Source organism: Fulmarus glacialis, unplaced genomic scaffold, assembly GCF_000690835.1.
Source record: "Fulmarus glacialis isolate BGI_N327 unplaced genomic scaffold, ASM69083v1 scaffold8973, whole genome shotgun sequence".
Classification (NCBI taxonomy): domain Eukaryota; kingdom Metazoa; phylum Chordata; class Aves; order Procellariiformes; family Procellariidae; genus Fulmarus; species Fulmarus glacialis.
In genome coordinates this window covers 14948-32345 of record NW_009202241.1, presented here as the reverse complement: position 1 = coordinate 32345, position 17398 = coordinate 14948, and the positions used below count along the sequence as shown (strand labels likewise).

Genomic DNA, 17398 nt, shown 5'->3' with positions numbered 1-17398 from the left:
GAAGAAACCTCCTCATCGGTTTTAATGTACCAACTATCCCTTTCTTTGCTTATTGAGGACTAGTCTAAAGAAAGTCGATGCTTAGGTAATTTGCTCAATTGGTCTTCAAGTGCTGCTGCTGCGTGCTGCTGCTGCGTGGCAGGAGCACATTACTACAGCATTCATATCAAGTATGTTTGAACCTGTTGCTGTTTCTGGCTAATTCTAAGCACTAAGTCTTGTTTATTATTGGTTTCATTGAAGTAACCCACTTCTATTTTTTCACTACTTTAAATCAGCTTTATAATTAAGCCCGCTTAAAATGTTTACTTAACAGCAGGTTGTTAATGCAGTTAACTTTTGCTTAAAGAACTTCAAAAGCTGTAAGAATTTTTCTGTTTATAGCACTATGCTGTATTAGCAAGCGAAAAACCACAAACACCCCCTACTACTGAGAAATTAAATGTCAACTTGATAGCATTTCTTTGCCTGTGCTAAACCAAAGAAGTTTTCTGTAGTGTTTAGTATTACAGAAGTGAAAGGTCTGTTTGGCATTTGGCGCTTAAAAAAATCAAGAGTGTAAACACTCCTGATTCACAGTTCCGTCTTTTGGCATGTGTTCTAGCACTGCAGTGTTTTGTGACCTAATAGTTCAAAACTTGAGTGAAGATATGCGCTTAAAAAGTAGTAGTTATTATAGCAGTGAAAAACTGAATTCATTGTACCACATCTGTGTTACTGTAAATTTAGAAAAAGCATCTGTGATTGATTATTTGTTTTGAGAGAGGGGAGTTCATTGGAAGAAGGCTAGAAAGGCAAAATAGGGGAGGAGAGAGGAAGAATATTTTTGAATATTAAAATAAGTTCAAATGCAAATTATCTTGACTTCTATTTTTTTCTTCCCCAATATATAAGTACGTTCTGATGTTCTTTATTGAATTTGTCTGCATAGCAAGGTTCCCTGTGCAACATTAATGCAGGCTTACTTGTAGAAGTAATTTTCTTTCCTTTTTGGAAAAGGATATAGAGAGATACTAGGTCATAGCATTATCATCAAAAAGGTGAATCTTAACATATAATTATATATGCACAGCCTTGAATATTCTAATTAGAAGTCAGCTCAGAAATTTGGCATAACTCCAAATGCCTTTTAGGATAGTGTAAAAAATGTAATGCAGTTGCATTTCTCCTTCAGGCTAGAAACAGCTAAATGTTGGAAGCTGAAAAATAGGGAGGAAGTCTGCATTTAGCACAGAAGTAAACTGTAGGGTAGCATATAATGTCTGCTTGCATTGTGCTGCTGTTGCTTTTGGGAAGCCTGTGAGCTTATAAGCTGAAGAGCTATGGTCTTGATGGTTAAAGATAGAAGTATTGCTCTATATTCTGAGTCATGAGGCCAATCAAGTAAATGGAGAGTAAGAAAGTAGGGGGGGAAGCAAAGAATCTATCACATATGATAACTCTCTTCCTTTCTTAAATAAACTGACTTTAAAGTGACCTTGTAATGTAAGAACCTAACAATTTCAGAAACATTTAAATTCCATTAGATACCCAATATTTATTGCCAAATTGTATCTTTTCTGTGATTAAAAATGTTAGTGAGTTATATTTGAATGTGTATTTAAAGACACTTATTTGAAGATTGTTTATTGCATGCATAAAATGATACTTGGTACAACTTTCAAGTATGCACATTTAGTTAAACTTCAAACAAATTTCTTGTGAAAGTTTAAAAAAGCCTGTGCGTATTATTTGTAAAATTTTTTTAATTCCATGTATGTAACTGGATTTTTTCACTATTTTTTTGTCTTACCTTCACCTCTTTTTTTTTTTTCTGTGCCATTCTCCTCTTTTATACTTCATCTGAACCCCTGATTATTTTTTTTATCATCTTACCATCTTGCTGTTTGTCAAACAGAACAACAAAACCTGCTCCTCATCTCGATGGGTAAGAATCCTTTATAGTTTCTCCAATGATGGCTAAAATTTGAAGGTTGTAAGTCTTCACATGTTACATTGAAAGTAGGCAACAATGGGGAAATAAATTCTTAATTCTGTGAAAGATTATACAGTAGAACAAGATGGAAAACAAAAGTTTCAGTTCTATAAAAAAATTTCAGGTTGCAACTTATTTCCTAAAGCTGGTCAAAAACTTGGAAGGTCTAGATCCTAAAATTCATTTCTTTAAAACTGGTTGGTGCCCTCAGTCCATAAATCAGTGAGTTGAAATGTCAAGTTTAATATATTTGGATAGTACTTTTCTTTGTGGCATGTTTTTATCCCCAAAATATATTAGTTCCTGGAAGTATAAGTTCCTGGGGCATATGGAAGAAGGACAGAGAAAAGTGGTATGGTAGAAGAGAACTGGGGATTCCTTAATTAAAACTGTCCATGCAATGCCAGTAGGAACTTGTATTGCTGAGTTTGTCTAGACCTATAAATGCTTCTTCTCCGGGGAAAACTGCACTTTGTCATCTTTATTTATGGACTCTTGATCTCTCTATTGCACAAAATTTCAAAAATGGAAGTATGGATTAGAAACGATGATCTGTTTACTCTGCCCATGTAAAAGAGTATAGAATGACATCAAGTAATTCTCTCAAACAGAACTGGAGTGGACATGTGTTTCATGTCACATGAAATCTTAGCGTTGTTGTAAATGTAAAAGTAATAAAAATCTTATTTTTAAGTTTAATACATTTTAAAAGCCAGATGATGCCAGTGAAGCTGGATGTTTCTATTTCAGAATGACTTTTTAAATCTGAAAATCATTGGGAAATAATTACAGCAATATATAAATGTTTGTACTTTCCAAATATTTTATTTCTGCAGTGTACATGTTGTCTTTGGACTGGTTATTTCTGGTTTTGAAGTAATAGAACAAATAGAAAATCTGAAAACTGATACTGCAAGTAGGCCCTATGCAGATGTACGAGTTATTGACTGTGGGGTGCTTGTTACAAAATCAGCAAAAGATGGTAAGCATACGTATACCTGAAGTTAATTGAATGTTGACATTGCTTTCAGAGAGTATAAAAATTATGCCAACATCTAGAAATCAATATGGTCAATCTCTAGAATCTTAATTCTTACAAGCCTTTAAAACTTAAAGCTTGGTGTAGATGAGGAAGGCACAGCAAAGGAAAAGATTTTCTGACCTAAACCTTTGTGCCATGGAAAACGTATGCCTCCTTCCTATTCTCCTTAATTAATGTTTGAGGTTAATGTGACATACTCAAAAAGTAATTAGAGCTTATTTTTCTGAGTTTGAAAGGTGGAGACACAAACATAAGCTTTTCTTGAAGTTGAATTTTGTGCAGTTTCCAAAGGTTTATTTTAAGATCATGTAATGTTAATATATGCAGTGTATGTAGTCAACGGAATTTTCCTTTTCATGAGAATTCATAGGGAATAAATGATCCTAAATATATGTTTAGACAGTTGCTGTAAAGTAATGGAGTATTATAACTTCGAGTTTTCTATTCCACTTTTGACTTTCCTTAAGGATAATGTGGTTGTTTATGTCCTTTATAGAAAGTCAAGGGGATAGATAATGTAAAAGTATGAGAATGCAGAAAGGAGAGAATGACAAAGTTTTAGAAATAAGAAATATATAACTGAGGCTGAGACTAACTCTTTCTTCAACTTTGTTTTGTAACCTGTGCATTGCTTTCTAAAGAAACTAAATTTTTTTTACTGTAAGTGGTCTTTGCTTATCTGTGTATTCTATTCTAACCTAAAGGTGTGAATTCAGTGTTGTAACCTAAAACACATTTTCAAAGGAAAAGAGGCGGGGAACCCTCCTTCTTAAAATTATTTCTCAGCCTTTCTTTTTATTAGCTTGGCACAAGTTAATGTTCAACTTCAGTTATAAAGTCATACTGTGTATGACTTAAGAATGTTTCGGCTTTACATTGGTATGTCATCTTATATGGTGGAAGTTGTGCATGGAAGTTCTTACAGTTCACTTCATAGCAACTGAAGAATTTTTTTTACAACTGTCTTTGCTGGAAAATACTTGTATCATTTTATTGATACGGGTTTAGACTGGACACAATTATATGACTTTTTATTATTGTACTTTAATGTAACTCACTTTGAAAAAAGTTCATAGTTTATGCACAGAGTTCCTCTGCAGCAGTATGTGTGTGTATTTATACATATATTAAATTGTGTATTTTGTGCTGTATATATACACAGTAAACATACATGCACATGAACACACTGTAAATTTAAAATATCTCTTTTAAGCTTTGGAGAAGAAGAAGAAAGTGTGTTCTGACTCAGAAGCTTCAGACTCCTCCTCCAGCGCATCAAGCTCTTCAGAAACTTCATCTGAAAGTGAAGCTGAAAATGAAAGAAGCAGAAGAAGAAAGCGTAAAAGAAGAGCTAAAACCAAACAATCAAGAAAACGAAGAAAGGAAGAGAGGAAGAAAGAGGATCCAAGGTGCAAGCGAATCTCAAACCAAAGACGGTGACTAGTGTCTTAAATTTGAGAATTTCAGAGAAATCTGAGAAATTCTACTTCTTTTTTCATTAAGTACTTGAGCAATGAATATGGAGGTGCTTTTATTCTATAAGTTTGGATTTTGATGGTTGATTTTTATAAACGAACAAAACCAAACAAACCTAAAAAAAAAAAGCTGAGCTTGTTGGGTAGCGTTTTCTATGAAATAGTTTAAGATCTTTGTAGATAGAAGCTAGAGCAACTTTGAAGTAAGCCTCAGCAAGTTAAACTATTTAGGACTCACTAGGCCTGTGTTATAGTGAGACATTAGGCAAATAAGAGATCTTTGATTTATATTTGATTATATTTCAAAAATATTTCATGACAAACAGCAAATTAAAAGCAAAATTATTTGCTGTAAAGCGAGAACTGAACCTTCTTTCCAATGACAGTGCACCATCCTTCCTTTAGCATAAAATGAGTTGTTAATGAAACATGTTTTGGTTGTTAAGCCATCTTAAGGCTCAGTGCATCATTTGGGCTTGTTTTGGAATTTGCTTTGAAAAGTGGTGTTTATTAGTTGACAGTTAATTCTGATTTTATCAACTTATTTTTCCCTGTAGCAGCCTTTCTGACAAGAGTGACATAACAGAAAAAGCAGTCGATGTTAGCACAAAGAGAGACAAACCTGTGGTACGTCCTGAAGAAATTCCCCCAGTGCCTGAAAACAGATTTTTGCTAAGAAGAGATGTGCCTGTTGTCAATGTAGAACCTGAACCGTAAGAATCGTTGAGCTTTCTTATTACTTTGACTTGGTGGAAACTATGCTATTTTCCTGCTAACGTTGTGTTGCTAGTACTGATAGCAAATGATTGCTGTAGTGTCAAAATTTCTAAATGAGGTAATTTAATTGTCCTTTTTCCAGTTTTCATTGTAATATTCCTTACAACCTGTGCCAGGGTTTTTCAGTGAAATCTAATGAGTTAGTTTCATTGGTCCTTGAGGATCATGCATATTACGACCTTAAACTCAATTACAGATCATGCAAAAAAATGAGTGAATAATTGCAGAAAAAAATTTGCAGTGTAAACCACAGCAAATATTTATTGCTGGGAATCCCAATCCCAGGAAACTTGGGATTGGGAGAGGTGACTTTTCACCTTTCTTAGACTAAAGAAGAAACTTTGGTTCAAAATCAGTCAACCAGAATTTTATGACCTATCTATGATTTTCCGAATAAGAGAAAATACTCTTCTTTTGATACAAAGGAAGTCATGAGTTCACTAGTTGCCTTCAATCTGTGTTTTGCACCTCTACTAAATTGCAGTTAGGTTCTTCTATCAGATTTCTTTGCTTTTGGACTCAGATGAGCTAATACATTATGTTGCTAGATATCTCTAAAATCAGTTTGGGTTTGTTTTTCTTTTAATTTTGGTTAATGGTATAGTCTCCTGTAAGCCTTTTCTTGAAACATTACTTTACTCGTGTTTCCAAAGCCTTAGTAACTGCTTCTTTTGAGGATATTACACAAACTGTAAAAAGGAGTGCTGCGTTACCTATTGGTGCTTAGGAAAGAAGCAAGGCTTTAGAACCTGTGGACTATCGTGAATTGCCATTCCCTACGCCAAGACATTGTTGTGTAACTGCTGAGATCCTGAAACCATTCTGTCCATGTTATCTTCATCATTTGTCCACCAAACACAAGTTAACCTCTTCAGAAAAGCCACGTACCACTTTAACAGAGTACTCTTCAAGTGCATTGTTAGCATTTGTTTACACATAGAGAGGTCAGATAGGCTACACATTTGGTTGAAAACACGTATATGTTGATTTGCCTTTTGTTGCAGAACTGTGCGTGACTTGCTTTATTTCTTGGAGAATTCACCGAATTCTCAGTTCTGTCATCTCTCAAAATAAATGAATAAGATTTTGCATGTTTAACTTAAAAATAGTTTAAGTTAATTTTTTGGCTTTTGCCATGTAAGCTCATATTTTATTAATTTACGTAGGAAGCTTCTTGATGCTGCGCCAGTTCTGACTGACCAGAAACCATCAGTCTCTAAATCCGGACGAAAAATTAAAGGAAGAGGCACGATAGTAGGTGACAATTATTTTTCTTTTTTCTTTCCTCTCACCCAGAGTATCTTCTCTGACCTTGAGCTTTGAATTTCCTTGAAGGCTTTGTATGACACTTTTAGCTATTGTTGACATGTAGATTCTAGCTGAGAAGGTTGTAATGCTGCTGTCAAATAGTTCATTTTATAATGCTTTTTTCCCTATCCTTCTTGTTAATGTCTTTTTACCTAAAGATTGTTTGGGAAAACAAATGCTTACTCCTCAGCTACAAGAAATCTTCAAACATAAGAATAAAATTATTTCTTTTTAAAGACTGGAATGAATTCAGCCAGATTCATCCCACACAAGCCATAAGATCTAAAGTAATGAGAAGTGACAACAGCTTTTATTCTTTTCCACTCATTGGATTTCCTTGCTGTTTCTTTTAAGCCTTAGGACTGTAACACGTAACAGTAGAGAAAGCTGTTCTACAGTGTCCTAAGTGTATACAGCCCTTTCTGATGTATATTGTTTGTCCTCCCGAGTTCTAATATTTGCATCTTCTGATGATTGTGCGTACATTGCTAAGAAACAACAGTTTTGTTGGCAGCTTTGGCAGAATCACTTACATCGTTCTGCTTTTTGACATTTTAAGTCAACCTTTTGTTTCTTTTTTTTTAGCTACTTAAAGTAGTTTGTCAAATTTCACCATCTGGCCTGGCTGAGATCAAGTCCATGTAATTTCATAGATGACACTGCATGGGCAAGAAGTTACTTTTTTGCAGTGCTGGTAATGAAGCGTTTTTACAGATGCACAGACTCGGTCATCCCCCCCACTTCCTCTCTGAAGACTACCACTGTCTAGACAGATTTCACTTCTACTTCAAGTCTCTGGTATCCTGAAGACTTTTGCTTTTGCATTAGTGCCACCGTACTCAAGCAAAAGTTATCTATTCTTTAATAACCCACAATACAGGGTCCAAAACACTGCACAGCTACGCTGTTTTTCAGTCAGTAGAAGAGCGAGAAAGTAAGAAAAGCTTTCAAAATTGTGCATTTGATTCTGGTGTATTTCCAATTGTAGCATACCATGACTGAGCATATTCTTGCCCTTTAGAATGTTTTCCTGGGTCAATTTAGCAGGCAGCATTTGGGTAACCATAAACCAAACCAAGGCTTGGTCCTGCCAAATTTTTGTGCAAGTGGAAGTTCTCAAAAAAAAAAAAGTTATATATGAAGGTCAATATCTGTATAGCCAAAGACACTTTTCATTAGAATGGTCTTAACCGAGACCCCTCTGAGCATGATTTTCTTATGTGATAGCCACTGGATTTGAGAAGTACTTTTCTACTGATCCCCATGATGCAATTATTTTAAGCCACAAAATTAATGGCTTAGATGGGCCTCGCCTGAGAACCAAACCTTATTTGCCAGCCTTGACGTTAAATCTGATAGCTGTCCTTGCTGCATCTGACAGCTTTCATTTGTATTTGACACTTGTGATATCCACTAAAAGAAGCCTTGTAAATGGAATGTTTTGAAATATTTATGTAAATAAAGACTTCTGGGAAAAAAGCTTAGAGCTGAGTGGAATTGACTTTTGCCACGGATTTGGGTGTCTGTGTCTTGTTTTTCGTAATTTTGGCACCCTCTTGGCAAAATTAAGAATGAAAGCCAGTAATACCAGAAATAATTTAGGCCTAGCAATTAGTTGGAGAAACACGTTTTTCTGCTGTCTCTAATAGTCTGATTAGCAACAGTTTCTATCCAGGGTGAACTTGTTTGATGTTTTTTAAGATACTCGTTTGTAGTTTTGAATCCTTGTAGGTTCTGAGAGATTCCTGAGTATAATATGAGAGAATTAGAGAGCTCCATGAAACCTTAGTAATCTATTATATGCCATTCATTTGTAAAAGCTTTTTTTTTTAAGTAGTTATTGCTTCAGGTCAAAGGATAGGAATCTCCAAATCTTCATGGCAGGTTATCTTTTTTTTTTATATAAATAGGATATCTTAAAGACTTCTGCCTGTAATTAACTGAATAAACCAATACATACATCTTTCTGGTTTTATTCTGGGGGCAATATAAATGTTTTTCCACATATTGCTTGCTTTTATAAGTGGCTCAAAATAATTGAGTAAAATCCAGATGGTTTTCTTTATTGAGTCAAGGAGCATCTAATTTCCTCACAGAATTTACCTAAGTGTGTATCCAAGTGGGTAATGGAAAATAATGAGTTAGCAATATTAGAGTTTTTTCTCTACTGCACAAGTAGCTCTTATTGCCTCCTTAAATACTATGCCTAAGCACAATTTTTTAAGTATGAAGCTTCATTACGCTTTTGTGAAATATTACTTAACTTTTTGCTTGAAAGGTATCTTAAACTGGATTCCCATTTCTGAAGGGCTGAACAGCAGTAACTTTTGAAATAGGGCTTGTCTTTACCCATACAAGCAGTTAAGTGTCTGCTAACTGAAGTGAAACGTCTGTGCTTTAGTATCCTGAAAAAAAGTTGGTTATCTGCAGTAATTGTGTTAATTCAAAAGGTATTATGTAAAGGAAATCCATGACGTCTTCCTTAATTCTTCCTTTTACATTTTGGAAAAATGGCTTAGATGGCCCCTCTCAAGCTTTGAGAAATGCTCTCAGACTATGAAAAGATAGTTAGCTATGTAATCCAGTCTCACATGCAGGTTATATGCATAGCAAAAGTGGGTATTTTTGGCAGGAAAACTAGAATTTGTGTTTTCTTCATGGACTTTGTGTGGATAATGTTGTCTGGCTTGTGTTATGAAGATGCATTCAAAATCTGTGTAAGAGTCATGGTATATTTTCTGTATTATCCAGTCTCTTTTAAAGAAAAATATATTATGCAAGTATCTTTCTTTGTTTTCGTAGCGATATCACACCCCACCTCGATCACGATCGTGTTCTGAATCTGATGATGATGAGAGCAGTGAGACCCCTCCTCACTGGAAAGAGGAAATGCAAAGATTACGAACGTACAGACCACCTAGTGGAGAAAAGTGGAGTAAAGGCGATAAGTAAGATCCTTACTACAAATCTAAAATGTCTTGGTTTTTTACACAAGCTTTAATAGATTGTGTAGATATACCATGTCATTCATGTTTGAATAAAAAATGTAAACATCTTTGTGGTTAACACATTCCATTTCAATTCTGAAAATTAGAAGTGGAAAACTTTCTCAAAACCTTTCTACTTTGCTAATGTGACACCAGATGAACACATGCTGAAAAGTGTTAGAGTTATTTCTGACAGTGCCATCTTGGATACTTATTTAATAATTAATTAATTAATTGACCTGTCCAGTTTCCTGTTGCTTTCCACAGAGCTAGTCATGTCAGATTTCCTTGAGCCCCCAAACTTATATGGTTTCTTTGGGTACTAAATAAGACAATCGAATCCACCGATCATATACTGGTTTAGTTATATGTTCTTTCTGCAGTTATAAACTCTGTGATGGAACCCAGCTCTCCAGAATTTCAGATTGCTTGATACTAAATATGAGCTTGTATCAAATTACAACAGATAAACCCCAAAAGCAAAACTGAAGAATATTGTATATAATCATTATTGAGTAATTGCAAATGTGCATTCAGTTTATTGATATATTGCAGCATACCAGATAAAAGAATACTAAATAAGATGAAGTTTTAAAATTTGTATTTAAACGTGGTTTATGAATCCCATAGCTGTAGTGGTAGCTGTAACTGACCAAAGTCCTATGGACTTAACATTAAACATTAAATCACTTTACACAGATTCTACAATATGCAAAATTTGCTGATGTTGGCTAATTCATTTCTTAGAGAGAAGTAGCTCTCTTGATAGTGGTGTAATATCATATCTTAAAATGAGCGTAACAAGCTCAGTCAAAACACAGTTGTCTGCTAGTAAATGGGGGTTGGTGTTAATTTTTTTTTTTTAAACTTAATTAATTGCCTTGGAGGAGGGGAAAATACTTGTTTATCAGAATTTTTTTAAAGAATTTCCACTTAGTGTGGGGCTTATTTGTTTGGTTTTAAGGTTGAGTGATCCATGTACAAGCCGATGGGATGAAAGAAGTGCATCCCGGAGATCAAGATCTTGGTCACATAACGGTTATTCTGATCTAAGCACTGTGAGATATTCCAGCCATCACAAAAAGCACAGAAAAGAGAAAAAGAAGGTGAAACATAAAAAGAAATCTAAAAAGCAGAAGCATTTCAAGAAGCACAAGCAAACAAAAAAAAAGAAAACATCAGCCTCATCAGATGTAGAATCCTCTCATTCCTTCCTCAGGAGGACAAATCGTGAGAGGAAATCTCGTTCTTCTTCATTGTCTTCTAGACATTCATCCAGAAGAGACTGGTCTAAATCTGATAAAGAAGACCAGAGTTCATCGACTTTATCAAGCAGAGGGACTCGATCATACTACAGGTCCAGATCTAGGTCTAAATCAAGATCTTATTCCCGAAGAAGTTCTAGATCAAGATCAGCCTCTAAATCATCGCGTTCTCGAAGTAGGTCAAGGTCAAGTTCTAACCCTAGGCATCAAAAGATAGTTTCCAATTCTCCACGAAATATTTCAAATTCACGATTAAATGAAAGTAAGTTGAACAAGACTGCTGAGCCTGTAAGAGCAGTTATACTCCCGAGTGATAAAGTTGTCGTACCACCAGTTGTCCCAGAAAACCTCCCTGTTATACCCTTAAGTGATAGCCCGCCGCCTTCAAGGTGGAAACCTGGGCAGAAACCGTGGAAGCCATCTTATGAGCGAATTCAGGAAATGAAAGCTAAAACAACCCATTTAATACCCACACAAACTAATTACAATTTAGTAGTTGTTAAAGAGGCTAACACTTCTTCCTCATACCGTAAGCGACAAAGGAGTTCAGATAGCGATCGGAGCGGTTATTCCAAGTATCATAGTGACAGAAGCTCAGATAGTTGGTTAAGATCAAGAAGCAGGTCCTCTCGAAGTAGGTCATACTCAAGATCTTATACGAGATCTAGAAGTCCATCTAGCTCTAGGACAAAATCTCATTCTTCTGGCAGATCACCATCACTGAGTAAATACCGCAGTGACAGGTCAGGTTATAGTGAGTCAACATCTTATTATTCCCTTAGTGATGATGATAGACGCAGAAACAAAAGAAAATCTGCATCAAACGATCAAAATGCTCGGCCTGTTAAACTGAGGCAAGAAACGAGCTCTGAAAGTACTCTCCCTTATAAGTGTACAAAAGACTACGATGAGTCTTCTCAAGGATTGAAAGAGAGTGACAGTTTATCATCTTCAGACTTCTCTACTGACAGCGAGCGTTCTGCCAAAATGAAAGTAGTCCAAGAAAAAGAAGGCCGTTTTCAATTAGAAGGAGATACTCAGAAACAGGATAAAAATAGATTAAGTTCTGAGAGAGGGGAGGAGAAATCCAAGTGTGAGCGGGATTCTGATCATGCTAAAAAGAAAGCAGCTAAGGAGAAATCTTCTGAGCAACCTAGAGGTGGTGCAAAAACTAAACGAAAATCCTATTCAGGTAGTAAATGGGACTCTGAATCAAATTCCGAAAGAGGAGAGGCAAGGCATAATAGGGGAGATTCCAGACCCTCCTCTAGTAAAGAAGAAGGAGAGGCCACATCAGGATCTGATACAGAGCTTAGCATTACCAAAAAGGTAAAAAACCAATCAAATTCTTCAGAAGGCTTTCTGGATTCTGATTGTATGTGGAAGACAAGCAAACAGTTGTCATCTTCTGAATCTGACAGTTCTTGTTCTAGCTCAACAAATATTAGAGGAAAGTCAAAAAAACATAAACATGGATCGAAAAAAACTCTTAAAAAATCACATTCCAAAAAAGCAAAAGAAAAATCAAAAGGGAAAAAGGAGAAGAAACACAAAGTTCAGAAGAGAAAAGAAATGTTTCATTGGCAGCCCCCCCTGGAGTTTGGTGAAGAAGATGATGATGAGATAAATGAAAAGCCGGTTACCAAGGATGATAAAAAAGAAAAACAGCTTACCAGGGACGTAAAGGATAAAAACCAAGTTTATGAAAAGGATGAAGTAGTCAAAGATAAAACGGGAAATGGTGAAAAGTCTTGTGTGGATGAAAACCTTTTAGGTAGAAACACTACATGTGATGCCTCACCGGATCGCAGTAACCTTAGTAAAGACAGCATTGAAACAAACGCTTCAACCAGTATTTTAAACTCAGGAATAAATGTGACGGCTTGCAAGAATGAGATTAAACAAGCTGAAGAAAGTAACCAGAATGGATTGGAAGATGTTATTCAGACAGATGACAACATGGAGATTTGTACTCCAGACCGTAACTCACCAGGAAAGGTTGATGTGGACATTTTGTCTCCTGTCATTCTCACGGCTAAACCTCAGGCTTTAAGTGCTAGTATAAACAAAGATTTACAGGTTGAGACCCCTGACCAAGATGCTGTCAAACTAGGAAACAATATTATAGACTTTATTAATATTAAAGAAGAAAAAGAAACGGGAAGGCAAGAAAATAACTCTGTCCCTGTGTCTGGTGCTAAAGACTGGAGTTTAAAAAGTGAAATTGCTGAAAATACACAAAGCAATATGATAGATAATAAATGGAAGCCTTTGCAAGGTGTTGGTAATTTACAACCAGCAACAATTAGTACTGCCGCAGAAGTTAAGAACGTAGCTTCAGCACCAGAGCCTAAACCAGCAGGTTTAAGAATTGAAATAAAAGCTAAAAATAAAGTAAGGCCTGGATCTCTGTTTGATGAAGTTAGAAAAACAGCACGGCTAAATCGAAGGCCAAGGAACCAAGAAAGTTCCAGTGAGGAAGAATCTCCAAGTAGAGATGACAATAGCCCGTCCAGGAGCCTCAGTAGGTCACGAAGTAAATCTGAATCTAAATCCAGACACAGAACAAGGTCCATATCTTACAGTCACTCAAGAAGTCGATCCCGAAGTTCTACATATTCATATAGGTAAGAAGTTTGTGCTATTCCTACAGCCTACCGCGTTAACTTGAAAGTTTTGATATTTTTAAGGCATGTTTTTCTTTTTCAACTCATTTAAACAGGATGGTATCGTTTAGCAAGTACGGAATAAATATTTAGCTTAAAAGATAAAGCTTTAATAATGCTTTTGCTTCCTATTTTCTGCTTCTCTTCAGTTATATTCTATTTTGTGCTTTTCAAAGTTGTTCATTGATTGTAGGTCAAGAAGCTATACAAGAAGCCGAAGCAGAGGATGGTATAGTAGAGATCGGTCAAGAAGTCGAAGTAGTTCTTACCACAGTTACAAGAGTCGTAGGTAAGTTTCTGTAGTTGGAGATAGTGTTGGGGTGTGTTGCAAAACCCGTAAATTAGGCACAGCAGTCCGACGTTTCAGTCTCTGAGCGAGTTAGAAATGTGCTTAGGTATGCATACTGCAGTCTGATGTATCTGCTTGAAATATGCAAGTTAGAATAGTCAGATTTCAAAATTTCCTGTTACTGAAAAATAATTTTGGTTAATGTTTTGTAGTATGAATAAGGAATTCTGAGCAAAACATGTTCCTCTCTTCTCGCTTCCCCCTCTCCCCCCACTCTCTTCAGCACTTGTTTCTGATTAACTTAAAATGTCTCTGTGGTTTTGTTTTTGTCAGTCGAACCTATAGTAGAAGTAGATCCAGAAGCAGTTCTTACGGTCATCACAGTCGATCCAGGTATGGATTATAGTTTTATACAAACTCTGCAATAAATGTACTTATTATAAAAATATCTTAGTATAAGAATACCCCTTTATCTAAGGTACTTAAAAATATAGAATCATAGAATCATTAAGGTTGGAAAAGATCTCTAAGATCGAGTCCAACCATCAACCCAACACTACCATGCCCCCTAAACCATGTCCCTAAGCGCCTCATCTACACGTCTTTTAAATACTTCCAGGGATGGTGACTCCACCACTTCCCTGGGCAGCCTGTTCCAAGGCCTGACCACTCTTTCAGTAAAGAAGTTTTTCCTCATGTCCCATCTAAACCTCCCTTGGCGCAACTTGAGGCCATTTCCTCTCATCCTATCGCTTGTTACTTGGGAGAAGAGACCAACCCCCACCTCGCTGCAACCTCCTTTCAGGTAGCTGTAGAGCGCGATGAGGTCTCCCCTCAGCCTCCTCTTCTCCAGGCTAAACAGCCCCAGTTCCCTCAGCCGCTCCTCATCAGACTTGTGCTCCAGACCCTTCACCAGCTTCGTTGCCCTTCTCTGGACACGCTCCAGCACCTCAGTGTCCTTCTTGGAGTGAGGGGCCCAAAACTGAACACAGGATTCGAGGTGCGGCCTCACCAGTGCCCAGTACAGGGGCAAATAATATCATGATAGCAACTTGAATCAAGGCAAAATCATCATAAGACACTTTCAAAAGCTGAAAATAACCAAATCTTCCTGGCATTACAGTTACAGGTGATGATATAAGTAATAGTGAACACATTTCCCTTTATTGTTAAAATAAATTTGAGTTATAAATGGAATCACTTTGTGACTTGTTTTCAGAAGTATTGCATCTACAGTTTGTAGAGAAAACACAAAACTTTTTAAATGCTTAGTAAGTCTTTTCTAGATCAATAAATTTGAGATTTTTACTGTTGTTTTGAATATACTTGTTCTTGTATTTAAACTTTCATAAAATGTAGAATTATTGTTTGCCACATCCTTCAAAAGTAATTTCTATATAGCCACTTATCTCTGTATATAAATGTCTTTAAAACATACATTTAAAATAAACAGAATTTTAGACAAGAAACTGTAAATTTACAATTACTTTCTTTTCCCTTTAAAGTAGGTCATACACGTATGATAGTTACTATAGCAGAAGTCGAAGTAGAAGGAGTGACAGCTATCGAAGATCTAGAAGTTATGATAGGCGATCCAGGTATGTTTTTGCTAGCATGACTTTGACACTGTATTTATGCAAAAGGACTTGCTAAATACATACTTACGATATTCATGAAGGCTAACGGGGGTTTTTTTGCCCCCCCCAAGCATAAAAAATACATTGTTACCAAAAGTAATAATTAAAAACAATTAAAATTAGAGCAAGTGTGTGAGTGAGGAAATCAGGATTTCTTACATAGTAAATTTGAGGATGGGGAGGAAACTAGGATAAGAAAGATTTGAGAAGGCTCCAGTTCCTTGTATGTATGCATTCAAAATAAACATGTTTTGGGTTTTTTAATAATTTTAAATGTTTCTTAAAAACTACAATGAACTAGCTCTTGAGATTTAAATCAAGTGCCCTGTTATGGATTAAAAGCTACCTGGTATGCAAAGAATTCCGTTGATGGTAAATTCTTTTGGTTAGACTGCAAAAGTGGATTTAAAAAAAAATCTGGAAGGGAAATTAAAAATTGCAATACTATCCAGAATTAATTTTTAACTTCCTAGAACATATTTTGAAAGAACGTTTTACCTGCAAATCCAGCATGCTTCTGATGAGTTTAGGATATATATTATTCTGTTCAGTTCAGGGGAATTGTATAGGTGTAAGTGAGCACGTTTCACGAAGATCAGAAGTGGAACAGGAGAGAGAGAGATATTCATATATAGAGATATATAGTATATAGTGAATATCAGTGATTATTTGTTTTGTATCTTTTAATATGTCCCATTAGTCAGTGGTAAATCAGGCAGATCTCTAAGACTACTGTAAATTTTCATCCTCTGCTGTCCTCATACTCATTTTTTCACAACTGTGTACCAACTCCTAATGGTCTTTGTTTTCACCCATTTCCCCATCTAGTTCTGACAGTAAGACAACTTTCATCTTGTGTTTGAGGGGAAATCAATGAGATCAACCAAGAGTGTGGAAATAGACTTAAAAATCATTGGTTTAGGATGTGAGAAGCTTCAGAGAAACGATGTTGTATTAGGATATGCTCAACTTTCATTTAGAAAGCTTTCCTTACTGGCACGAGGCTAGAAAATCTCTAATGAAAGTTTATTCTGTGTAATTTGAGTATGTCCTGTGGCTTGTCTGAAACCATCTGGACTCTTATCTTGATGTTTGGCCAGGTGCTGAGCTTGGAAATCTTCTGGATAAGCCAAAACATTTTAATCTACAACTTCCACTCTGCAGACACTCACACACTCCTGTTGTTGTTATGGGGCCTAATTTTTAAGACCCTTCTTCAAACGAAAAACTGCAATATATAAAGCAAGAATTTGTGAAATTATCTTAGTTGAGAAATGCTTGCAATATAAAATTATATTTGTTAGAATATACTTCTCAGTCAGCTGTTAGCATTTACAAAAACATTTATTTTGGATGATTTCTTAGCTGTATCAGAGAAAGCAAGAAATTTTGTAGTTACGAACTCAGTTTGATTTGAGTTACACAGGGTTTTCATCATGTAAAGTTAATGATTATTTTGATTTTGAGTGTCCCTTAATGAATACTTCAGTTATAGGAAATATGATCCTGTAAAAGAGTTGTATGGGTTTTTTTCTTGTCTCGTATGTGTCTGTCTTGACAATTTTTTTACATGATGCAATTTTGAATTTGAAGCTCAAAATACAATTTTGAGGCTTTTTAATCTTTTCTTTGTAGATCTTATGGCTCTGACAGTGAAAGTGATCGCAGTTACTCTAACAATCGAAGTCCCAGTGAAAGCAGCAGATATAGCTGAAAACATTTCTTTGATGATGGAAACTGTATTTAATAATTTTTTCAGTGTTACGTTAAACTGTTTTGACAGTGTCACAAGTGAAATTGAAGGGTATTTACTGAGTTAGCTGAAACTTTACTGTTTAACAGTGAACTCACTTGACTGACTGTATGCTTATGGAGAGAAGTACCAAGCTCAACTCAACTGATTTTTTTTTTTTTTTTAATTTTTTTTATGTCAAATGCTACTTTTACGAAATAAAAAAAACCAAACAGTTTTATTTC

General features: G+C 35.7%; 1 protein-coding gene across 1 annotated transcript in view; it reads left to right on the top strand.

Moving 5' to 3' along the window:
- NKTR (natural killer cell triggering receptor) overlaps window positions 1-17135 on the top strand; it is a 28811-nt gene extending 11676 nt beyond the window's left edge. The window contains exons 5-15 of the mRNA XM_009574210.1: window positions 1898-1927; window positions 2812-2957; window positions 4231-4453; window positions 5050-5205; window positions 6436-6523; window positions 9380-9525; window positions 10529-13456; window positions 13689-13784; window positions 14118-14177; window positions 15290-15382; window positions 17057-17135. Of these exons, the coding sequence (XP_009572505.1) occupies window positions 1898-1927; window positions 2812-2957; window positions 4231-4453; window positions 5050-5205; window positions 6436-6523; window positions 9380-9525; window positions 10529-13456; window positions 13689-13784; window positions 14118-14177; window positions 15290-15382; window positions 17057-17135 (4045 nt within the window). The remainder of the gene's footprint in view (window positions 1-1897; window positions 1928-2811; window positions 2958-4230; window positions 4454-5049; window positions 5206-6435; window positions 6524-9379; window positions 9526-10528; window positions 13457-13688; window positions 13785-14117; window positions 14178-15289; window positions 15383-17056) is intronic.
- The last annotated feature ends 263 nt before the right edge of the window (window positions 17136-17398 follow it).